The 23,853-nt window shown below is 38.2% G+C and overlaps 4 protein-coding genes across 6 annotated transcripts; 2 read left to right on the top strand and 2 right to left on the bottom strand.

The window, feature by feature from the left end:
- Positions 1–1,410: 1,410 nt before the first annotated feature.
- Positions 1,411–12,615, top strand: RB195_000152 (uncharacterized protein; the record flags this gene model as incomplete). 2 transcript variants are annotated; one of them, XM_064196326.1, is made up of 22 exons in its annotated part: positions 1,411–1,527; positions 1,588–1,716; positions 1,788–1,866; positions 2,006–2,086; positions 4,503–4,641; positions 5,847–6,021; positions 6,077–6,194; positions 6,266–6,350; positions 6,405–6,498; positions 6,557–6,653; positions 7,850–7,944; positions 8,020–8,129; positions 8,406–8,476; positions 8,553–8,677; positions 8,729–8,878; positions 9,120–9,224; positions 9,330–9,436; positions 9,508–9,660; positions 9,744–9,867; positions 10,066–10,245; positions 10,309–10,464; positions 10,607–10,675. In XM_064196326.1, 22 exons carry the CDS (start codon positions 1,411–1,413, stop codon positions 10,673–10,675), a joined length of 2,559 nt encoding a protein of 852 aa, XP_064052208.1. The 2 variants fall into 2 exon arrangements, with proteins under 2 accessions (XP_064052208.1, XP_064052207.1); XM_064196327.1 differs by lacking the exons at positions 2,006–2,086; positions 9,120–9,224 and adding an exon at positions 12,608–12,615 and having other exon boundaries at positions 6,257–6,350; positions 10,607–10,670.
- A 9-nt stretch (positions 12,616–12,624) lies between these two features.
- RB195_000151 (uncharacterized protein) lies at positions 12,625–15,378 on the top strand (the record flags this gene model as incomplete). The annotated part of the gene is made up of 5 exons (XM_013447185.2): positions 12,625–12,750; positions 13,737–13,897; positions 13,957–14,032; positions 14,086–14,170; positions 15,290–15,378. 5 exons carry the CDS (start codon positions 12,625–12,627, stop codon positions 15,376–15,378), a joined length of 537 nt encoding a protein of 178 aa, XP_013302639.2.
- Positions 15,379–15,387: 9 nt separating this feature from the next.
- On the bottom strand, positions 15,388–19,493 carry RB195_000150 (uncharacterized protein; the record flags this gene model as incomplete). 2 transcript variants are annotated; one of them, XM_064196324.1, is made up of 6 exons in its annotated part: positions 15,388–15,505; positions 18,517–18,666; positions 18,850–18,958; positions 19,235–19,307; positions 19,361–19,424; positions 19,477–19,493. In XM_064196324.1, 6 exons carry the CDS (start codon positions 19,491–19,493, stop codon positions 15,388–15,390), a joined length of 531 nt encoding a protein of 176 aa, XP_064052205.1. The 2 variants fall into 2 exon arrangements, with proteins under 2 accessions (XP_064052205.1, XP_064052206.1); XM_064196325.1 differs by having other exon boundaries at positions 15,388–15,499.
- On the bottom strand, positions 19,200–22,998 carry RB195_000149 (uncharacterized protein; the record flags this gene model as incomplete). The annotated part of the gene is made up of 2 exons (XM_064196323.1): positions 19,200–19,424; positions 22,978–22,998. 2 exons carry the CDS (start codon positions 22,996–22,998, stop codon positions 19,200–19,202), a joined length of 246 nt encoding a protein of 81 aa, XP_064052204.1.
- Positions 22,999–23,853: the final 855 nt, after the last annotated feature.

The raw sequence follows: 23,853 nt of genomic DNA, 5'->3' as shown, positions 1-23,853 counted from the left end.
TATTCTATATCCTGCGGATTTTTACATCTCGCCTAACTGCCTAGTCGATGCGAATTGTTCTCTGAGGTCGCGTGTACGAATCTGACTGTTGTCGGACCACAGGAGCACTGCTTGTAATTCTAAACGCGATCAAGCATCCAAATGTACCCTTTTTGGAGACGGAGAGGCATACATAATTGGGTCAAAACCAGGTGAAGATGGGTGCAGTTGCAGTTAGGAGGATCGACGAGGGACCCTTACCAGCAGCACCCACCGCTGCCGTGCGCTATGGTCCCACCTCGATCCCAACCGCTAGCTCCGCCATACCGCTTTGAGTGCTGCTGCTTAAGCAACAGCACCATGTTCTTCGCTTTGACTCGACCATAACTTACGTAGTTATATAGCGAACGCTACCAGATATTGCAAAAAGAAGCTGTCATCCAAAAAATCACCGAAGCCTGAAAGGTCACATGCCCATAGGAAGCAGGAAATGGATTGGCAACAGTAATTTCCACCTGCCTACTGACAACTGCTGGACAATATTGATTTAAGAAGTTTTTTATTTTTTATTTTGTTCTACTGCTTCACATTTTATCTCTATGTACAGTCCCAAAATCTCCACTTTTTGATGCTCTCGATGAACTGACGTTTTAGAAAGACTCTTTTTGTTTCGACGACGCTGTTAGATTAAATTTTGATTACTCGTATAATTAATAACTCGTGGCTTCGAGCTTTCTAATAGTAGACAGGAAAACTCCTAAGAATCTGACCGACTTCAAAGCTGATTGCTATCGCACACAAAGTAACACCTTCAGCCTCCGAAGGAATGTTTTATTCCGTACTCTCGGAGGAGAAGTCGTTTAGTCCATTTCCTTCCCGAAAAAGCTATGAAAAGCCTCGCAAAAAGCGCGGCAGATTTCATGCATTCCGGCTCAGTTGGCTAAAAGCGTTCCGCCATTGGTTCAACAATTTCCGAATATTTGGAATGATGCACTAGCGGTAGTTCGATAGGAATATTGACATTATTCTAGAAAAAAAAAAAACTCTTTTATCTCATTCACCTGTTTGTTTGCTTTTTGTTGAGTCATGGTTGACTTAGTCTCCATGAAGCGAAACTGCGCTGAAATCATAAAAAATTTTCCATTAAAATTTAATTGAAGTTTATCAAAATTAATTAAAAAAGGATCTTCTGTATCGCTGAACTAGACTCGGTAGAAATTGAGATTCAAGCGAGATATTGGGAGAAACGATAATAACACTTTAAAAAAATCTGAAGTGACTAATTTTAACTTCTTTCTTCCATTCTCAGTCATCATTTATATCAGAACTTACGAGTAACGTTTGATAAGTGCACTTTCGACAGTTTCTTAAGAACTCTTAGTTTTTCTTAGTTTTTAGAACCTTAATTATTTTTTGCATCACACGATTCAAATGTTTAAAAGTCTCCGAGAATTGGTGACGAATCCAAGTCGTGAGGGGATTTTGTCCGCTGCTAGAAATGCTGTCGCTGAATTCACACACAGACAAGAAGGACCACAACCACAGAAGGCAAGAGTATTCCAGATTTTCTTCCATTGTTAACGCTGCTTTGGCTAATTTCTGTTTTAGATTATAAAACTAAGTCCAAGCCGATTTGAAAAAATGCTAAAGTTGGATAATCTTAAAAATGTCTCCTGCCATTCGGAAACCGTCGACGGCACAGCTGTTTTTCATTCGGTATACATTGCAGGCCATTTGGTTGGTTACCGTGAAGTTTTTTCTTTATTTTATAAAAAATTTCTTCTCCTTCTTATTCTGCATAACTTCAGTCCTTAACTAACAGCAATGACGAGAAGGAGATACGGATTTTGTGCAGCAAATTGGATATTCTCATTAATTCTGTGGAAGGTTAGTATGTATATCTGCACATTTTATGGTATATTTCTAGTATTTCTTTCTAATCGCTGGTATCTCTATATCTAGGTTTATATCCTTCGTTTCTTACATCGTTCTTAATAAACTATAAAATTTTGTACTTTTATTTAAGCTGGTAGAGATCGTAACCTGGTCTTCCTCGAAGATGGATCAAAATTAATCACAACTATCAATCTACTAGCGCTTTCAAAAAGTGAGGTTCTAGTGTGTTCTGGGAAAATGATGGGAGTTACTGAAGCTAACCTCCGCCATTGTACTTGTTTCTGGATGTCGGTAGCATCATGAATTCACGAAGTGCAATCCATTATGTCAAGCAGATTTTTTTTAAATATAAAAAATAGAAAATAAATAAAAAAGTAGAGTTTTTTCTCGACTTTATCCGGGAAGATTACAAATCGTCTTCTCGCATAGTCTCAAAATTTCCAGATGCATTTTTTACGAAATAATTTACGACGTTTAAGTTTTAAAATGAATAAGAAGTAAAATTTATCATGCAGAGTAAATGAAATGCATTTGTAAGAAAAATCAATAATAAGCAAAAGTAATAATAACGTAAAAGTGAAAAGTGAATATAAAGGTGGTGGTAAAACAAAGGATGAGGCTCTATAGCGATTTTTGGAAGAATCTGAGAATATTACACAATCGAAGCTCAAGTTTACTACTGGGAAGAAAGTTCAGAAGAAGTGCAAGAACAAGTTGAAAAGGTGAAGCACAAAGACCGCCCACGCACCAACGTTACTGAAAATAAAATAATTGTTGTTTACGACCTCACTGGAGAGGAGCGGTGCTTTACTTATTTGGGGTACATTCATTCTTAGGATATAGTGTAGAAATACCCAAATAACGAGGACACGTGGATTTTGCAGCGCCTCCAAGATTGATACTACGTCTGTTGAGCTCTTGACATGAAGTAGTTTATCTAGAAATGTCTGAGCCTATTTGAGAATGACCTCTTCTGAAGAAAGACGAACTTTTGGAACACATACATATTGATTTGCACTAAATAAATCTGAAAGAGTCCTTGCTGATGGACTGTGGAATTTCTAATTTCTGGATCCTACTCATTCATTCTCTTCTCAACAAAATTCGCTAACTGTTTCGAATTGCTAGGCGAAGTCAAAATCGTATACTCTCTATCTTTGGAAAGAAAAGGTCGTTGCCATCAAAAATTTGATTCTACTCCACCCCACACAGCTACTATGACAACTTAAAATCTTAAAGGCATCACTCCACGAATCTGAGATGGTACGGATTTCAGGTGGAGTATTCGTATACGGCAGAGTAGATTATGGGGAGGAGAGTGATTCTGTTCATTTCTTCTTAATTGTCGTAGAAAACGGCCCGGAAGATATGGCTTCAGGCGTTCTGGCGCACTATTTTCTACAGGAAGTTCGACTGGAGCGCGCCAGCCTTGTGCGGCGCCGCATCTTCCGGGCTGTTTTTTACGGGAATTAGGAAGAAATGGACGGAATCACCAACCTCTCCAGATCTACGATCCCGTATACGAATAGTCCACCTGATATCCGTACCACCTCAGATTCGTGAAGTGATGCCTTTAAATAAATTCGTATTGGAAGCCCCTATTGCAGTAATGATTTGCCTCCATGCTATTTTTACCCTTTGTGACTGCTGGAAAATAGAGAGGACAATAATGGCGAAGCACACGTAAAGGAACTTCCGCACTTAAGGAGAACCTTTCTCCTTCTCACGAAAGTGGAAAAAAAAAAACTTAAGTAGCGTGAAACACTTTTAAAAAGTCGTCTGGAAATTATGAGAACATCTGAGAAGACAGTTTGAAATTTTTTATTTCCTTTTCAAAAAATTAAAATAGTGTAAAAGTTAAAATTTTGGAGCTTTTGGATGAATTTTGGAATTTAAGTCTATTTTTAATCTACTCTCGAAGTAGTCTGCGAGTGTACATAACGGAAATGTCATTTGTTCGAGATCACTTCTTATCAAAACTAAAATAATAAAAATAATTTCAAGAGTTATAGTTGAGGTCACCTCATAACAAGGTTGTAATGGTTACAGCGAACGGGGGCTTTTTTTTTGAAATATTCTATTTTGTAGGGCTCCCGAACTCTATTGAATTTGTTTTTGACGTTGTATATACTCCATGGATAAAACAGATTAGGGAAGTGGTATGAAAACAAATATAAAATGTTTTACATACGGTTTCACATATGGGATATAGGTTTTACTTATCCAGAATGGTCAAGTGTCCCCATTTCCATACATTGTTTGTTCAGTTGTTTTGATTTTTCCTTATTCTTAATTTTTTTTTAAATTTCAAAAGTTCGCGTTGGTGATGTGGCATGTCTTTGTATGGAGCATACTAAATGCATTTAAAAAATACAAAAAAAATGAAGCAATGAAATAATAAGGTTTATGTAGCCGCCAATATTTTTACATATATTTTCTGAGCAGTAGAGTTCGCTGTTCTTGAGCTCTTCTACGGAATGATTACTGCGCAACGTTGAACCTTTCAGTTTATTTTTCATGGCAACTTTGAACTTTTCAATATATATTTTTTAATTTTTTCCTTCTTATCTATTTTTTTTCCTTTTTTTTTGTTGAATATGAACGCTTCCTCCTGAACTAAGTTTTAGGTAAAACACTGAGTGGTGATTGTTTCACCTCTTTGATGAATGTAGTATCCAGTGAACCTGAATGGGAAGCAATTCATTATGCTGCTGCTTGCGGATTTTTGGGATTCCTGAAAACAGCGTTGGAAAAGGATCGCCAAGTGTACGTTTATTTTTGAAGATGTTTATGCATCTGCTGATAATGTTTATTTTTATTCCATATATTTAGCTCTGCATTTTTCTTTTTCTTATTGTTTTCAAAACATATTTTCTGTTTGTTTTAAGCCGACTTCTTGCACCTCAATGGAGTATTGCTTTGCTTAGAAATTTTTCGTTTTTCTTTATTTGAAGATTTTCAGTGCCTCCTCGCCATTTTAACTTCGCCGCGTTGTATATCACTTTATCCACGCTACTTTTCTTGGATAGAGAGGACGTGTCTTTTGTTTGCACTTTAAACCTTATAGTTTCAAGGTTAAAATTGCTCAAACATCGATATAAAAAGGATGAAGGTTCAGGAAATTTAGGTATCGAGAAATTCCACATCAGACCAAAGTCGAATCGCAAACCTCCGGATGTTTGATGTTTAAAAAATGTCTCGACTTCATAATATTGATTTATTTTTTTTAGAAGATTTAGGTTGATTTATAGAGCAGAATTTGCATAAATAAGTTGATGTGTTAAAGAAAAGTAAAAAGGGCAAAACAAAGAAAGAATTTTTTTTATCCAGTAACATCCTGTAACCCTTTCACTGTGGTCTGAAATGTCAGACTCTTAGCAGAGCCCAGGTTCGACTGTCCTTGAATTTTGGTATGTTGAATAGGAAGCTTTTGATTGATTTGTTCGATCTGTAGCCAAGAATGGTATTGATCTTTCTTTTTTTTTCTTTCTTCCTCTATCTTTCTTTATTAACTAACAGCTATTGTTGGATTCTATCCGCTAATAAGTAGTGCTAAGGGCAAGATTTGTAACTATCACAAAGAAATGTGAAACCATGCCCATGTTGGAATGTAGAAAAAACATGAATCAGGGGCGCTAAGCTGTTAACTAGTTTGTCCGACGAAGCAACTCTTAACATCGTCTGTACACCTAAGGCAGATTGATTGAAATTGCGTAAGGTGGCTTAGAGGTGAACTTATGACAAAACATCTCTTTTGCTTACACGACTAACAAGGTCCACTTCACGCTATTTGATTTTTATTGATGCAAAAGTTGTTTCGTAGGGAAAATTGATCAGTCCGTTGGTTGTGTTTTAATACTTAAACAAAAGACAAAACTACGATCATCAACTATTACTAAGTGGAGGCCACCGTCGAGAACATCAGCGAGTCCTGCTTGTATTTTTGTTCTAATAAATTTGTTGCTTTTTAGAGTACTCGGCTTCGCAACTCAGGATGGTGACTTCCCGATACACATAGCTGCAAAATGGGGTCAAGTTGAAGCCGTACGGGTACTTCTCGAGAACGGTGCTGATTTATGCCAGAGAGATGCTATGGGACGCACGGTAGTACATTGGGCTGCTGCCAACAGTGCTTCAGCTCTCAAGGTATAAGGATCGATGGAATTCAAACTTACACTGATCCTAAGCGCCTTCTTTCCAGGATTTGTCCAATGAAACATCGTTCGGTAAAGCTGTAACGGTACAAGACGAGCATGGATTAACACCACTTGCTCTCGCTATACGAAATGCGAATTTCGAATCCACAAAGATTCTCATGGGTTCTTTTTTCATATAAACTTTGACCTGTGTTCGTGTTTAATTATTATGGGCTTTTTCTAAGCTTGTGCAGAATCTGCTGCGACTGCAATACCAGCCGGCTCATATCCGTTATTGACCGTACTGATGGGATTGGAATACAGTGAAGCTTTGGGAAAGTACGTTAATGAAATATTTCACACTGCCTGCATTTTAATATAATTTTCATTGAGTTGTCTCGAATTGGTTATTACTATACATCCATCCGTTGTTGAACAGGTAGACGAAAGCGGAAAAAGCGTCTTGCACTTGCAGCTCAGCAAAAAGGTACTCTTATCCATGATTATTCTATTTTCGTACTTTTTACACCACTTTTCTCCCTCAGGTTCTGATGAAAATACTAAAACATAGCATTGGAAACATCAATATAAATCTGAAAGATGCTGACGGTCAAACACCTCTTCACCTGGCCGTCAACAGAGGTAAGCTTGGTCCTGGTTTTGATTCCGTTTTTTTTTTTCGGAGGAGTTTAGCCGAGACTGTGGTCGTCTAATTCGTGAAGTTAGCTGTCACATTCAGTGGCTATGAAATCTTTGGAAGATATTTCGTCCTTGGGATGGTCGGGATGAGACTATCTGTCCCTAATTAGTCACAAGAACTACCACCAGAGGAGAGAAAAAATTTTTTTCTTGACTCTAGAAATGCACATGAATAAGTAGCATAGTCAATATCCTCTATGCGTCTTGAAACAGAATTTCTTCCACTACAGTATGGTTTGCTTAATATTTTTAAATTTAATGAATTTTGTGTCTTATTTTCATGTTAAAATGGAAGATGAATTGACTACTTTTTGACACCATTTGTTTTTTTTTAAATGTAATGGAAAAGTTGGTGCGCTGAAGCTGCAAGTGAGACTTGTGGGCATCCAGGGCATCAAATGATGCTCGAAGAATTAAGAAAAAAAGCTGAAATTTTTGAGATCAAGGTGCGAAGAATTAGAAAAACTGCAAAGAATAAAAATAGCATAAAGCAAAAACTTATCGAATATTAAGATGTGCGAGAGAGTGTGTTACTGATTTGAAAAATTGTATTTTTCCTTTACCCCTTTTTTTCCTTTTCACGTCAATTTCGTCTGTGAGCTCAATATTCCCATCTCCAAAAGGATGAAACCAACGACAGGAGGTACTTCCAGGGATTGTTTTCCCTCCATACCTTATATTAATATCAGTTTCAGTGGCTTTACCACCTCGATAAAATGCGAAAAGAAAGGTACCAAATAAGGTACTTTTTCCACTTGGGACTGCTCTCGAATCATCTTGAAATATAAAATTCAGTAAAATCTGTAAAAAAAAACGAAATACTCACGATTTTCCTATAGAATTGAAAATCCCAATTTTTATGTAGAAAGGGGAATTTTTCATCAAGTAATATTGCTAATATTTCCTTTTTCTACCACCAAGCCAACATCAACGACCAAATTTTTTCTGAATTCTGAATTGAAGTGAACGTGGTGGGGCATCCTAAGTGAATTGACTGCCGCCAGACACTTTATCCTTTATCCATGACCACCAAAATTTTAAATTCGAAAAAAAGAAAACAAAAAGTACGCTAAAAAAGACAGGAGTGGATTTTAATAGACTCGTTTATGCAGTATGAACCCGTTAATTTTCTATTGTAGGCGATGTTGGGTCTGCTGTTGCTCTTCTTTCCTACGGTGCTGATGTTAATTGTTCGGACAAAAAAGGCGTGACCGCACTAATGAAAGCTGTTCAGGTTCATCATCAGTTTCTTCTATTCGCTTTCATCTCTTCATTGTATATCTTTTTTTCTCCTAATTGTTTTATACAGGTTGGTCATCTTGATCTGGTGAAATTGTTACTCTTGTTCGATGCGGACCTCAGTGCCATGAACGCAACCGGAGAGTCTATTCATGATATAAGCAAATCTTCGAGAAGAAGGTTTGACAATATTTTCTAGTTGTTTACCACTTTCTTATTCAATTTTTTTGTAGCAGTCTTGCTTTAACACAAGAGCAGCTTCAAATAACTGTTCCGTATAATACATAGCATAGTATTCGAAAATCTTACATTCACCGACTGCGTGGGTATTTTCCACTATAAACTAGGTATTAAACCTGGAACAAGTTGCATATGAATGGAAATGTTCCAATTTCATCTTGGTCCTCCTGAAAAAAAACTCAAAAATATAGGAGAACCACTCAAAGCTGATTTCAGAGCGGACGTGGAGAGTATATTGGCTGTAATGGACCCGCCGCAAACCTCACCCTCACCTGCCCAAGCAAAATGTATCCACTCTCCTGGAAATGATCCCAGTTATATTCTTTTCCTCTCATTCTCTTAAGTTGCCCAATTCTTTTTCAGCACCATGGGACCATCTCCAGGATGCTGCAATACACGCTCAAAAGGAGAGCAAGGATGAACTTGGTACACGAATTAATCTTTTATCGCTGGACGGTGGTGGAATTCGAGGACTCGTTGTGATACAGGTGCTAAAGCCTTTAACTTGTGCTTTTCCAAATGATAAGTGAAGGTTTTAGATGCTGGCAGAGATCGAAAAGAAGTTCGGCACTGATTTGTTATCGGCATTCGGCTGGTTGGGTGGAACCAGCACCGGAGCGATTCTGGCCTTAGCTCTAAGTCAAGGGAAAAGCATCGCACATTGTCGTTCGATGTACTTCCGTCTTAAGGTACTTTTGCATTGTATTCTTTTCTGAGCTTACGCCCACAATAATTCGTCGCTCGACAAAGCGATCCTCTCTCCGCTTCCTGGTCTCCTGGTCGACGGGACCATGATCAATAAGACGATGGCGCCGATATGGCCCTCGGAGCTCTTTTTCTTCCTCTTTCAGTTCTCTTTGTTTTAAAAATAGCTGAGTATGCTTAGGATTACTTTCTGAACGTAGCTGCACCAAAGTCCTGTTCCCTTAGCATTGTCTCCGGCGCCTTACTGACTATGGTCGCATAGGCGGGCAAAGCTCGCTGCTACGGAGGACCTCAGTGTGTTTTTGGGCCTCACGCTTGATGGCTTCTGTAGTTGGTGGTTGCCCTATATTTTCGGAGAGCTGCAAATATCCTTTATTATGTTCTGGATTTTTGACTTTTGTCATGGAGGATTTCTTCTCTAAGTATAGTTTTCAGGATGAGCTCTTTTGTGGCGACCGACCTTATAGCGGTACGAATTTGGACTCATTCCTTCGTTCTGAATTCGGAGAAACCACAACTCTAGCCGACATAACATCGAAAAAGTGGATATAGATTCCAGAGGCTCACTTAAAACTCCGATCATGAAGAATTTCAAGAGAACATCTAAATTAAGGGTCATGGTTACCACTTGCTTGGCGAATGTGTGTCCACCTCAGTTGAAGCTACTTCGTAACTATCAACTACAAATTTCTGATGTGGAGAACACCCACATGGGGTTCAACTTGCCGAAAAACGTGTTATTACGTGAAGCTGCCCTGTGCTCCAGGTTAGCTGAAATTTTCTATCTACGTACTTTTGATGTCTTTCATTTAGTTTTAATTTAGTGTTTAGTTTTTTTTTTAAATTTAGTGCTGCTCCCACATATTTTCCACCATTCGATAAAAAGTACGTAGATGGTGGTCTGTTAGCAAATAATCCTTGTCCTCAACTTCTCACTGATGTCCAGCTCATGAACGCTAGTCTGAAAATGACGGTGAGCTCTTTTGTTGTTAAGCAGTAATTTTGAGGATATATTCATTAATAACTCATTATTTATTTGTTACATCATTTGTGTAACAGGAATGGGATTACAGTCAGAGTATAAGAAAATCAGAATAAAATATCTTTTGTTTTCACCTTCTTGCAATCACTTTGTAGAGCTCAAAAGATCAAAGACATTGTGAGTTTTCAGGGAAAACCGGAGCAGTGCTATCGGATCGGATGTGTTGTCTCTCTGGGAACTGGAAGAGTTCCAGAAGCAGCTGTTGAATCCCTCGATCTTACTGTTCCTAAATCCTTTGTGGATTTTGCATTGGATTTCCAGAATAAACTCTCACTTATCAGCCATTTGAAGAACTTACTTCTTGATCAGGTATGATCAGCTCTGGGATTGTTAGATGCAATCACTTTATTTTGTGGAATCGCTCTTTTTCAGATTGGTAGGGCGGATGGGACCGTTGTTGAGTCTTCAAGAGCTTGGAGTTCTTGCATTTCTGCACCATTCTTCCGATATTCTCCGAAGCTAAGCTTTGCGGTTGAATTGGATGAAACGGATGACATTAAGTTGATTAACATCATGTGGGGAGCCAAGGTAGAGTTTTATGATTCATTCTTAAAAAAATTCACTCTTACTTACTTTACTTCATCTAGCTTTCTCACTTTTCCTTCGTTTCTTTCTTTTCTTTTCGTGATTCTTCTTTTTTAAGAGAATAATTCTACCGTTTTTTTTTCAGGTGTATATGAATGAGGAGAGCGCTTCAGTTGGGCAGTTGGTTGACCTACTAAAAACGTGTACGAGTTAGTGTACTAAAATTTTATTGTTTTTAAATGGTTCATTCTGATTCAACCTCATCTGCGCCTTCATATTCGCCTCAGATGCAGATCGGAAACTAACACACTTCATGATTATTTATTATTGTGCCAATAGTCATAACTGTCGATATGATTCTACTGAGTACTATTAGTCTGCGCTTCTGTGAATCGCTGTGCTATTTATATTTTGTCATTCTTCTATTGTTCTCTTTCAGAGATTTTTTTAAATTGTTTTTACATTTTCTTTACACTGTAGCTGATGATACCGGCAAGAGATTAATTTATACGTTTATATTATGCATTTTTCCAGCTGATTATTTGACCTTTAGAATTTCGACTATCTCTTACTTTTTCTTTCAAACGGAATCGATTTCTTATGCAGCATAATTTATAAAGGTATTATAACACATCTGATGTTGTGCATTTTGACTTACTTGAATTAATAGGTGAAGTGATATTCGCCTGAGGCGGTTACCCATATCTTCGCCTGAACTACCTACAGTCGGGTCAAAACGACATGGTGCACGGCGCAGGATCGAGTGAGAGTCTTGCTACTACCACCTATCGCTGAAGTTTGCGATGGTCGATTCTAATCGCCATCTCCACCGCGCTGCTTCGAGCGCAACTGCACCGTGCTTCACCTCGTTTCAACTCTACTAGGTGCTTTGTGCATAAATATTTACCTGTATTGCATGGATATGGTAGTTTGTAGAAATCTTGCATTCTCTTCCACTAATGTAAAGTGTGTAATGTATGGTAATGTTTCATCCCACGTCTGTGGTCAGCAAAATCGTTAATATGGAAATAAGCTGAATTTTCTTCCAACGAGGACAATACAAAGGGCAGAACAAAGCATCTGGCAGCTTAGAGATGAAGGAGGTCCATAGAGGAACCGAAATTCGTTTTACACTGTACGCCTGCTCAAGTCCATTTTCTTGTTGGAGCTGTTAAAAATCTGATAGAGGAGTTGTCGATGAGGACATGAGGTGATGTAAAAAGTGCAAAGCAAAATTAACTCAAACCTGAAACGGACTGGGGTATAGTACTAACGCGTCTTTCAACGCATTTGACGGCAAATATGCCTACAATTGTCCTACAACTGTACCCATCTTAGAAAAAACCCTGTCAATCACTAACGTTTCAATTCCGCTCTTGACCGTATACCCATGACATAGGTTCCTTCCATATATGCTATTTCGCTCAAGAAGAAACGCGCTTTACACTTCCCTTCTTTTACAGGATTCACAGACGTAAGCTCTAGTATAGTGGGGTCAAAACGACATGAAACATGGACAATTGCGTAAGCGACGCGGTGGAGCGTAGCGGTTGGGATCGCGTAAGGATTCTCGCTACAGCCACCTATCTGTGCAGTTTGTCACGGTCCCACCTCGATTCTAACCGCTCTTTCCACCGCGCAGCTTCGAGCGCAGCGGCTTACGCAACTGTGTGTCACGTCGTGTTTCATGCTACTTCCTGTCGTTTTCACCTGACTATGTATAGGGCGAACACTCCAGGAAATTTAATTCTGAGCCTCGAATGAGTCACAATTCTTAGGAGCAGTGATGTTCTGAGATCCTGAGTATCGGAGCTTGATGTGCTCTAATCGAACTTTTTTGCCCGGTTCTGGATCCAACTGTGGTCGAAGAAATGAAGTGTGCATTTGATATTTCTTTATAAGTCAGCTTTTTACCATAGGTTTTTCATCGTATTCTGAATACATGTTGTATAGAATTGTACAAGCTTCTCCTCGAACTTTAGAACTGTCTATCTTTAGTATTCAAATGTTGAGTGCAGAGTATCCAGACGCTTCCCCATTTAGTCCCTTTTGCCATTTCTTCTTCTTTTTTAAATCCAAATTGCTATCATTTCAGCAAAACGAAACTTTCTGTTTGAATTTCTTTTTCAATTGGTGTGTTTTGCAGGAAGGTGAGAGTTCCAAATGACAGCAGCAATAAATCCTGATGAGTGGCGAAGTGTCGTTCAACGGATAATCGCCTCTTGGGGTGGTTATCAGTTAGGAGTTGATTTTAATTCAGGAGGGCCTGAGACATTAGCAAAAGATGAGGTACGATGCACTTCCAACACGTATTACTCTTTAAATTCTTTTTATTCTCTCCGCTACTTCCTCTTTTCCTTTTTCTGAGTTGCTGTCAATGGTTCACTGAATCAGAGAACGAAATCCACAGTTTCATCACACTGCTCCGAAAATCAGTATTTCTTCTTTCCAGTTATTATCATAGTTGTGATATTGGACCCAAAAAGTAGTTAACTAAGTGCTGGAACCCGTTACCACTCTTTTTCCTTCACTTCAGATTTAAATCATTGGTACGCGTATGATCTTTGATTTGACTTCTGTCTACTTCATGCTTTCCCGACTGAATAAATAATTTTCGTAAGATCGTAGGATCAAGCTCACAGTTTTTCATATTATCAAACCCGTTGAAACTTCAGATTTTCTAATTCTTAGTTTTCTCTATCTTCTTTCTTTAGAAAATAAAAGTCTTTATCTGGGCTCAGCACACGGCAGGATAGATAGCATAGTAGCGTACAAATAAAAATGCGCAAATTGAAGTGTGACACTGCATTCTGGTTATTCCATTCACTGGCATGCCAGCACATATGAACGAGAAGAGAAATATCACAATAAGTCGCTTTTCGCTTTTGTTTTTAGCTAAACTGTTTTGAGAAGGCTATTTTATCAGTTCTGAGCAGTGAAACCCAACTGTTTAGGCAGTATAACATTCATCCACTCCAAATGACTTCATTTTCCGTTTCTTAATCCATATAGTGCACCCACTGCAACTATGATGGTACTGGAAAGAGAAAATACCAGACCCCTTGTTTTTTGAGATGTTTTCTCGTCCTCGTTCCTATATTTTGTTCCTGCTACTTAGAACACCAACGCAACAAAATTTTACATGAGAATAGAAGTTTCTACTAGGAGCTCAGTGGTCGTTTCTGAAATACGAGTTTTCTGAAGTGAAATTTCCATAAAGTACTTATATTAATTACTGTATTGGAATTTGCTTGCTACAATAACAATGCTTTCAGTGGTTCAAAGATGTATTAACTGAATATATTTTCACGACAAGAGCACTGAAAGCTGAAGATTTGGAAGATTGGTTGAACAATGTTCTCTATACCGAGTTCAACCTTATTCTTGAGGACGAGAGCGTGTATCCAACCTCATTGATTCTAATTGAAGCTTTTGGGTACCTTTGTTTATTTCCTTGTTTCAATTACGAGTTTCTTGGTTATTCCTATATTGTAGATATATGAAACACAACGATCGTGAACGATTGAGTCAACTAATCAGTGCTCTTCCACCCGTGGAGAGCGTGCTAGAGGTAAAAGCAGTGCTGACTATTTGATTCCTAGATGTAATGCGGACAATTCTCAGGCTAACAAGCAGAGCCAACGTGTGCGTGATGATAGTGAAGAGATGGAGATGGATGACATATCAGAAGATGAAGAAATTGGGACAGGTAATGTTGTTTTGCTATTTATTTATTTTAATCGTGAAACGTGTTTGTTGGGTATAGCACATCGCGCCCTCCCTGGAGACGTGCAGTGCATCCACAACAACCTCCTTGGAGCCTTTTTTCTCTTGTTTTTCACATTTTATCGTCTCTTTTCCGTTGAAGAATCCATGAATAGGATTATATACGTATGTAGTTGTAGCGAAGTACTTTTTTTTTTTAATAGTTTTGTCTTTTTTCTGCTTTCAAAGCGCCTGGATGATTTTGAAATGGAAGCGTGCGCACTAAATTCTTCCTTTTCTAACCAAATTGGACCATAAACGTCTTTGACTTTTTCTTTTGTAATCGTAAGCATAGTGAATTCCCAAAATTAAAATCAGTCTTTAATAACGCTAACTAAGCAAACTTATACAGAAAATGAGGCAACAGTCCAATTCATGGAAACTAATGTTTTTAAAGGGTAAATCTTATGTTTTTTACCAGTATAATTTCTGTTACATCTTACTACAACTATACGAGATGAGGTTTATAAGAAAATTACCTGTCGAACTGTTCGTCGGAGTCTTTCCGATACCTCCCTTGTGGTGGTTAATAAAACATAAATAGTAAAGTGTCTGGCGTTAATCAATCCGCTCGGGATGCGCCCTCACACTCACTTCAGCTCAGAATAGTTTGAGGTTTACGAACGTGTAACTGGCCTATAAAAAGACTTGCGGGGGCTATGTGTCATGTCAGTCTTTTTATCCTCCCAAATAAGTCTGGTATCAATTTATTGACCCCACAGGGATGAAGGGCTCTGTCAGCACCAGGGCGGATTTGAACCTCCGATCGATCGTGTAGACAGCGGAACCTCTTACCGACTTTGCTACACCCGCCCCTTGTGGTGGTTATGTCCATTTTAACCGTATTATGAGTTGTTTCTTCTCTGCTGCTTCAATATTTCAATATTTCTATATGCGCTTAGATTTTATCTAATTCGCGCACTTTCATGGTAGATACCCCACAGTTTGTGTCTCTGAAGGCGAACTTGACTAGATAAGATGTTTTTTCCTGTCCAATTTCTTTTCACTTATTTTTGGTCGATTGTGACACGTATTAGAAATGCAAAAAAAAAACCTCGTTTAGAAGATCAAGCTAAGGAAGAACCCAGAAAGGAACGACAACCTCGAATGATCACTGATGACGATGGGTGGACTACAATACTCAAGAAATAATGTTATTTGCTAGTCGTATTCAGCATTTACCTCGATATTAGCGTTGAGCAAGACCATTGGATGATGTTTTGTAGCGGTGACTTTTTCATTTGCAGAGTGGTAGGTATCTAACCAAGTGCATCTGAAACTAAACTGCGAATTTATCTTCTTTTGCTTAAAGACCGAAAATATGAAGACATATTAACGTATATCCTTACAAACTTCTTGTTTCTTTTTGCGCTTGGGAGATTCTGGATGAGTGGATTTGAGAAATGCGTACAGACGCACACTCTTCATATGCCAACTTTCTCTCTCTGTTGCAACGTTTTCCTCTTTTTTGGAATGTAAGGGTTACTCACTGGCTAGGTTCTAGCATTACTCAGTCAGTTAGATAAAATAAGACCTGGGATGTCCTTTAAACATTTTCAACCTAATTTCGTGAGTTATGATCCATATTTTTTTGTTATGTGCTTCGAAACTGGAACATTTTTCTATCACTGTACGCAGCGAACGTTGCCTAGAGAAAGCATTTTTACTGGATGTTGTGTTTGATACAGATAGCAAACAAAAAAAAAAACTACGACATGTACGGTCGGAGTAAAACGTTGTGTCCGGGTGTGTAGGCGTGTTTTAGCTAATCTCCACAAGGCTGTACTAACTTCCAGGACTCCTCAACTTGTCCTTCATGTTTTCCTTGGCAAATCCTTCTTTCATTAGTTTTATCGTTTGCTGTTGAGCGCCTCGAGCTTCTAGCTTGTAGGGATTGGATTTCTCCTCTATTTGTTCTTGTAACTTCAGCATTACTAGCATACTTTATAATGGTAGGCATAGTGAAGTCCGAAGATCAACTAAAGAGAGCGATAATTATGCGCGATTACACTAGAGGTGGGGTAGAAATCAAATTTATTCAATCTAAAGTATTTGAAGAGCTTTCCTGGCATCAGAAAAAGCTATTCAACTACGACTGCTAATCATGCACAATTACTCAATAAATGGAATAGAAACTAAGCCACTACTCATAGATCTTTGGGATACCCTACGAGCAAAACAAACGTTAGAACTAGTAGAAAAGGTACTGGTTAATACTAAAAGATTAGGGAACGGACTTATACACAAACTGTTTTGATGGAAACGAATGCATAACAAGAAGAAAAAAACTCTGTGTCGCGTTCTGTGGCGAGGGACCAGTGTACACTGTCACCGATGACCTCACCCCGATACGACTCGTTTTAAGCTGACTATATTTCTAACTTCCTTGTAGTGTTCTTGCCGCTCAAATCACTCTTCACGAAGACAAGCTGTTTGGTGTTACTGTTTAGCGCTATCGTTATTTTTGGTTTCTATTTGATTCCGAAACCCATAATAAGGAAGAAATTGGTTTAACATATGTATTCTTTAAGAAAAGTGTTGTGATGAAATTTCTCAGTGAAGTATGAAAAATGCCAGGGTAATGATAAAAAATCAGGTCCTCCACTTCAGTGTGATTTTTTATTTTTGGTAGTTCTAAATTTGTTTCCCAACCCAACAGGTTGGATTTTACTATATGAGTCTGAGACTGTGATTTATTCCGACTGTTATTGTCGTCTCATACCGTTATGTTCACTCAAGTCTGCCATGTGCCCTCTTCGTCACCTAGCAACCCTGGTCTACGGTCGATGTTCATGCAAATAGGTGATTATCATTAACTCACAATATAAGAAAATTGTTGTCGCACTTGTTACGGTGTTGATATAGTATTTGTTCAAGATGTGATTAAGATGTATTCTGATGATTTGGGTAAGTTTGAGAATATCTTATTCGAAACTGTATATGTTCGGGAGCTAGCAGTGAATGACCGCATTTTGGAAAACTTGATTATTTTGATGTTGCACTGTTGTTTATTTAACAGATATTTGTTGATGGTTCTTGTTGTATAAAAGTCTTCTTTTTTCTTCCTTTTACTTTGCTGTTCGTTGAGGTTTTTGTGGCAGTCCTCACATTGTTATTGCATTGCATACTTTTTTTTTCTTGTTTTTGTCATTGACTTCTATTGACGTTGTGTGGATAATGTTAGGATTACCTTCAAATCTTCTTACCATTTCTCTCACTCGTAGAAATGCACTATCATGGAAGCCTTTTGACTTTTTTGACTTTGAGAATATAGAGTAAGTACTTAATAGAAACAGAACCTTTTATTTGTTATCCTCGCTCTGTTTCTTTCTTTTCGCAGCAACAAAAAATGGGATAAATTAATGTGGTGAATGTTTTATACTAAAGACTAAGAATTGGGAACTTAAAAGAGCTCTAATTTTAACTTCTAAGTCCACAAATCTCAATATTCGCAGTCTTGTTGGCCGATTTTTTTGTTGTTTTAAGTCTTCGTCAAGTACAGACATTGTGTGCCTTGTTACTAATTCGAAAGGAATTGAGGCATCTTCGTTTCCTTGCGATTTCGTCATGTAACGGTTTTTTCTACCACAAGCAAGACGAATGGAGAACGTGCAGACAATCAGTAGCGTAATGAACTTTTAAAATTCAAATGATGCGCGTATGTAGGATTTCGCCGTGTGACTAAGTAATCATGCATATTTCGGCGGTAATTTCTTTCTGATGTTTCTATTATCTAAAGAGTGTATTTTCTTATTCAGTGTGCAGACATAGTGAAATGCTATAAGGACTGCATTGTAACAATTTGGTGTGGTACACTGATCGTTGCGTCTATCGGCCCTTTAAACTAGCAACAGTACCGAGGATTTTCCGTGTCGAAATCTTTCAACTAATAGGTAGCGGGACATATCCATTAGAAAAACGCGTAACACTCTCTACAAATCCAGTAATCATCGGCTTCAGGAGCGCACGAAGCCAGAAGTTCTTCCGGCGAGCGAACTCTTCACATTAATATTGATGAAATAAAAGTAAGGAATAAAGTAGATTAGAGATTATCCGGCAAATCTACTTTTTTACGCTCGTGTAAGTGATAGGATCCACTACGGGTTTCATTTTATCATTGAAACAGTCGGTTTTTTGTTTGGTTTTTCGACTAATATGGTAAGGGGTGCCATATTTCTGAGGAGGATACGGCAACCGGGAATTTTGCACACAAAATGTAAGTGTAATGTAATGTCATGTAATTTTATTTTTCAATGATGAAAAGCAAAGAGAAATGTGGAAAAAACCAACCGGGAAATCCATAAGAGGATATCGTTTGGCGATTTCTTTTCGAATGAGGTAGAGTGCAGCTCTTTTGTTGCGCTGCCATTTCCACATTGCTTCAAGGAAGCGGTTACCTCAGGGTATTCCTTCCGATCCGTTTTTTCTCTTGATTGTGCGCTTAATATGAGATCATGTAGATACGATTCTTTGAGCTTGAGTTAACCACTATAAGAACTTCGCCGACACGGAAAACTGTACTCCACTTTTCCGTGTCGACGTGGTTAACCGTTTTATGAATGAACATGATGTTTTATGAATAAGTAAAATAAAGAGTAAGTAGATGTGTCCTCATCGACTTGCACAATAGTATTGGAGCCTCCAATTCTATGTAGATTATCATTCTCTTTGAGTGATTCTACGATGATGTCTCGGAAACACTTATTCCATTGTGAGATTGTAGCAGGATCGACTTGACAACACTTCCATGCGTTTTGACGGTCCCCATGCCGTTGATGGAGAAAATAAAATAGAAAATAGGAAATAGACTATGAGGAAATAGAAAATAGAGGAATAGCTGCTTATAGGAACAAACCAACGTTTCAAAGAACTTGTCCTTGCAGTTCCTTACGGTTGATCCAGTCTTGATCGGAACATCTGCCCGTAGGCAATCTCCCTTTTTGCACTCTAACTTCATTCTACCTTTCGCATCTCTAGGCCGAGTTGAAAGCGTCGGTACAATCCGAACATTTGTCCGCAGTTGGAACATTTCGTAGTTCTCCACAGGTAGCCACGATCAGCGAAGGATGTATCAAACTCAGCTGAAATGGGTCAAAGTCTTGCCCAAGAAGTATACATTGAAAAATCGCGTTACAAAAGCAAATTTGCCGGTGCTTCGCCATCCATTTCTTGAAAATTGAAGCCAAATGAATATTGTCCTGAACTATTAGAGATTATGAAGAAAAAAAACACCAAAAATTTAGGTGTCACCGTTTCGCAGTAGTCATTTCTTGAAGATTGAAGCCAAACGAATACTGTCCTAAACTATTGGAGATTGTGAAGAAAAAAAAAAAACACCAGAAGTTTGGGTATCACTGTTTTGCGATAGCCAATTCTGTGTGCAAAATTGCGGGTTACCGTAACGATGACTCTGATAGTGCCTCGCAAGAGATTACGATCACTTGAAGATCCAAGATCAGGCGGTCCACATCTTTCGAGGTGCGGAATAATTTGCGGACTAATTTGCGCGGTAGTTTCAAGAGTCAATTGCAAGTCTACGACTGCTGATGGCCCCAGTCATTGGTTTCTGGTATATTTTGCAGTTCCCGGATAGATGCCTATCGCAGGAGACTGATAAGAGCTAGAATTCACGGGCTCATCTATTAGAATTGTCCGCATCTAAGGCATCATTTAGAATCTTTTGAAATTCTTATGAACGCACGTGTACCCTCAAATTGACTTGCTAAGGCGAACCGCTAGCTGCGAACTGGTGCGTAGAGCTCGGCCGCCGAGCTTTAGGTCGTTTTGACTCGACTGTGTCTTACTGGCAAAGGAGGTGACTTCTTCGCAGAAGTTTACGAATCTTAATGGCTAATCAATCGATAGCTAACATCACCAGAAGGCTTTGATCTGAAATCTATTTTAAGTTTTATGTGGTTTTTTCCTTTTTCTTTTTCTTTGTCTGGGAATCGGATATGGAACTTGCTGCTACACATTTCTAATTACATTAGCGATTTTATGCGAAATTAATAAAAAAAAAAAAGAAAAGACTTCTCGATGCTGCTTTTTTCATGTGTTTTTTAAATGTCTTTCTCAAATATTTTTTCCATATGTTTTACTATATATATATATATATATATATATATATATATATATATATATATATATATATATATATATATATATATATATATATATATATATATAGTGTAATAATGCTATAGACATATAACTAGACGAACTTGTACTCATTACTTGAAATGCGTTTTTTGCTGTTGCTCATTTTTTTAGAACATTTTTTATACATTTTATAAGAAGTAGCTGTAGTCGTTTCACCTCAATTTTGGAAAGCCTTGTTGCCTTTTCTTAGTGAAATTTCGGATGGAAACTGGCTTTTCAAGTGCCCTCAGTTCAATTATTAGTTCGCTTTATTTCTTCTGGTATTCGTTCATTTTTTTTCTAGACGAGCTTAGAGGGATCTCTGTGGACACTATAGATTTCAGCGTGTGGATTAACTGTATGAGCGTGGCTACGCTTGATTTCTCTTATTCGTGTTGAAAAATGGCGTGGGAAGCAGCCTTAGTTCCTGCGAGGGACATTAGAATGCGCCGCGTCTACGAGCGAGCGGCCGACAATCAACAGGATCTCCGCAACAGTCTATTCAAGTAAGAAGGATGAATAGGCAGGTGAGGGGACCTAGGCGTGTATAATGGTGGCAAGTTCCAACGATTCCTCGTACGAACTAGGGCGGTTCCCACACCTTTTTATGACGATGAGGGAGAATTGAGCCCGATCTCATATTTGTGAGATCAAAACAGAGACCCAACATCGTCAATTTCGTGACATACTACCTTTCATTCGTTTTTATTCTTTATTTTTATGCCCAGAGTATAGTGTTAGTGAAGATAATCCAATTTTGCTTTTACCAAGGAAAAACAGAGTATTTAGCATATTCCCGAACCTGACTCAATATATACGTCAGTCGTGCCTTATTGAATTAGTTATGCTAAGTGAAGTATTTGTGCCCTCTATTTGATATGCCTTTCCGATGCTTCATTAACGTGTAAGGTTCTGCAGGGCGGCACCTAGTCCAATACAATGATTTCTTTGAAAATTTGCGAGATATTTTGCTTGTGTCATAGCTTTAGCATCACAATTAGCTAAATTAACAAACGAGGATGTTTTCAACCTCATGTCTTCTGCGTCTAATACATGCACTCATTAACGAGGCGCGCACTATCGATGCTGTTGCTGCCAGCATGTCTGACTTCGCATGTTCACTTGTGTTTTGCTGATTTTTGAACTTCATGGTTTTTAGGAAAAGTGAGCATTGCTGCTCAACCTTTCTTTTCTTTTCTTTTTTTTGCTTCAGAACTTCCGATGGTGTCAGTAACAATATTTCTTTCGAAATTGTTCAAGTTCTAGAAACTGCACCAAATAAATTGATTTCTTTGAAAAGGTGCAATGGGTGGATCTTCGTTTCAGATGTCTACTTCGTAACCAAGTTCTAGTGCGCCACATCTTTCGCAGCGAAATAAACTGATGTTCTAGTCACCACTGTTTTTGTCGTTCTTGCTTACAGAACAACTCAGAGCTTTCATTTTTTCATTCACTTAGTTTATATTCGTTCTTTTGAATCAAATGACGCAGTTTGTAACTTTCTTCCTATCCTTCCGTTCTCTACTTTGCCTTTTTGTTCTTACCTGATATTATTCAGTTGTTGTTCAGTTCTTCTAACCTAACATTTTTTGCGGTCACTTCCCTTTGACGACATATTCATTGCCATTTTAGAAAGTACTTTAACACTAGCGTCATTGTAGTCATGTAAAAATGAGATTCAGCTAATTACTACAGTAGTGCAATTTTTCTGTTTGGAGCCAACTATAACCGAAGAAATCCTAGTATATCATGTGTAATTTCGAAACCCGTGCATATGTCAGCAACCGATCGCTACTAGAAAAAATTAATGGTAAGCAAGCAGAAAAAAATACTAGTTTGCCTAAAAAAATGAAATTATGCGGAAAATACTACATTGAAGAGTTAATGCTGTAAGGACTGCACGGTATTTTTAGAGGAGGTAAGAATTGAAAAGAAACTAAACATTGTATTATATTGCATTACTTTTCGCTATAACAGTGTTGCATTTCTTATACTCTTGTGTTGAAGCCAGCGAAGTAGGGTAGGCTGAGTGCAAAAATACTGTTAGTTACGCCGAGTGAAAAGGACTTAGGAACGATTGCTTATCTCAGCGATCGGGTACGTACCTTAAGCGCTGGCTGTCATATTTATTTTATTATTTATTTATATTTATTCTATTATTTATTATTTGCCGTTACAACAGAGCATTGGTTCTGCTATGCTTCTGAAGAACTACTGCTCGTTCGTGTTTCTTGTGGAGGAATGAAGAAAGTATGCATTTTGACTACTTAACAAAGACATGTAAGGACTTTTAAACGAAGGGTTCACGAAAATGTTCGTGAGAAAAGTTTTCGTAGAAAAGTTTTAGATCACTTGCCATCAGTCTAGACAATGCCTGCAAAAATATATCCAACAAAATATTTCCTTAAAATGAGCGAATGATGCGTTTTTACCGTTATGCTTCTGTGTTACACCCTTTTTCCTACCTACTAGTAGAAGTTTCCCATCCTCGAAAATTTCTCGGAACTCTGCCTTCAATTGAATGTTCGCAACTTCTTAGAGATCTCATCAATCTTTATTTGTTTGCTATTCATCGCATATTTTATGTTATTCAATCGTATCCCATTCACTTACCACCAACCATACTATTAACATAGAGAGGTCCTGAAATGGCCGTACAGCTTTTATATATGGAAGCACTAAGTGCAAGCCTTGATAACTAAGTTCTCCCGGATGACCACGATGTGCGTTTGATTGGAACAGAGTAGAGGACAGAGGAAATGTCTTTTAGACAGAGAAAACGCAGTTGTTGTTGTCATCAGATTTCAAATCTTTCCCTCTCTCTCCATTATTTCCCTTAGTTCTTGTCTATGTGAGGGAATTCAAAGTTCACATGAGTTTTGTAGTGATCGTAAGAATCAGTCGTGTGGTAAAATGTTAGGATTTTTTTTTAGTTTTTTCGAGTTTCTAACTTCCTTATGAGTCAGCTCCCAAAGAGATCTTTTAAAATCAATACGTTCAGTCAATATATTTCATAGTCAATATATTCCGAATAGCATTTACTATAGCCGTGTTTCTTACTAACTATAACGATCAAACCACATGGGTTTGAGGAGGACGATATTTATGTTGCACCAGAGACCATCTCTTCGCATCATAACTGCTGGTTAGAAACATAATGCCGCTGACGGTGACAATAACAACCTTTATGTAGAAGTCCTCCAATAATTCCTTACGTAGTTGCGCCTACTGTTTCTTCGGAAAACTTCTGGAAGATTGCTCGAGATTGATCGAGATTCTGCCCACTGGTTCAACCAGACAGCTGCACGTGGCTTGTGGAATGGACATTTAACGCCCGCGATGATTTCGAATACACCTTCCCTGTGTATTATAAATATTGGTGCAATTGCGTAATCCGCAACTGCACGGAGCTTCAGGTCGTTTTGATCGTCTATACCCACTGAATGCCAGCAGGAAGTTATCTATCCTTCCTGTTAAATGCTTACTATT

This window comes from Necator americanus, chromosome IV, assembly GCF_031761385.1.
Source record: "Necator americanus strain Aroian chromosome IV, whole genome shotgun sequence".
NCBI lineage: Eukaryota > Metazoa > Nematoda > Chromadorea > Rhabditida > Ancylostomatidae > Necator > Necator americanus.
Note: the sequence above shows the minus strand (reverse complement) of the source record. Positions and strands in the feature narration are given on the sequence as shown.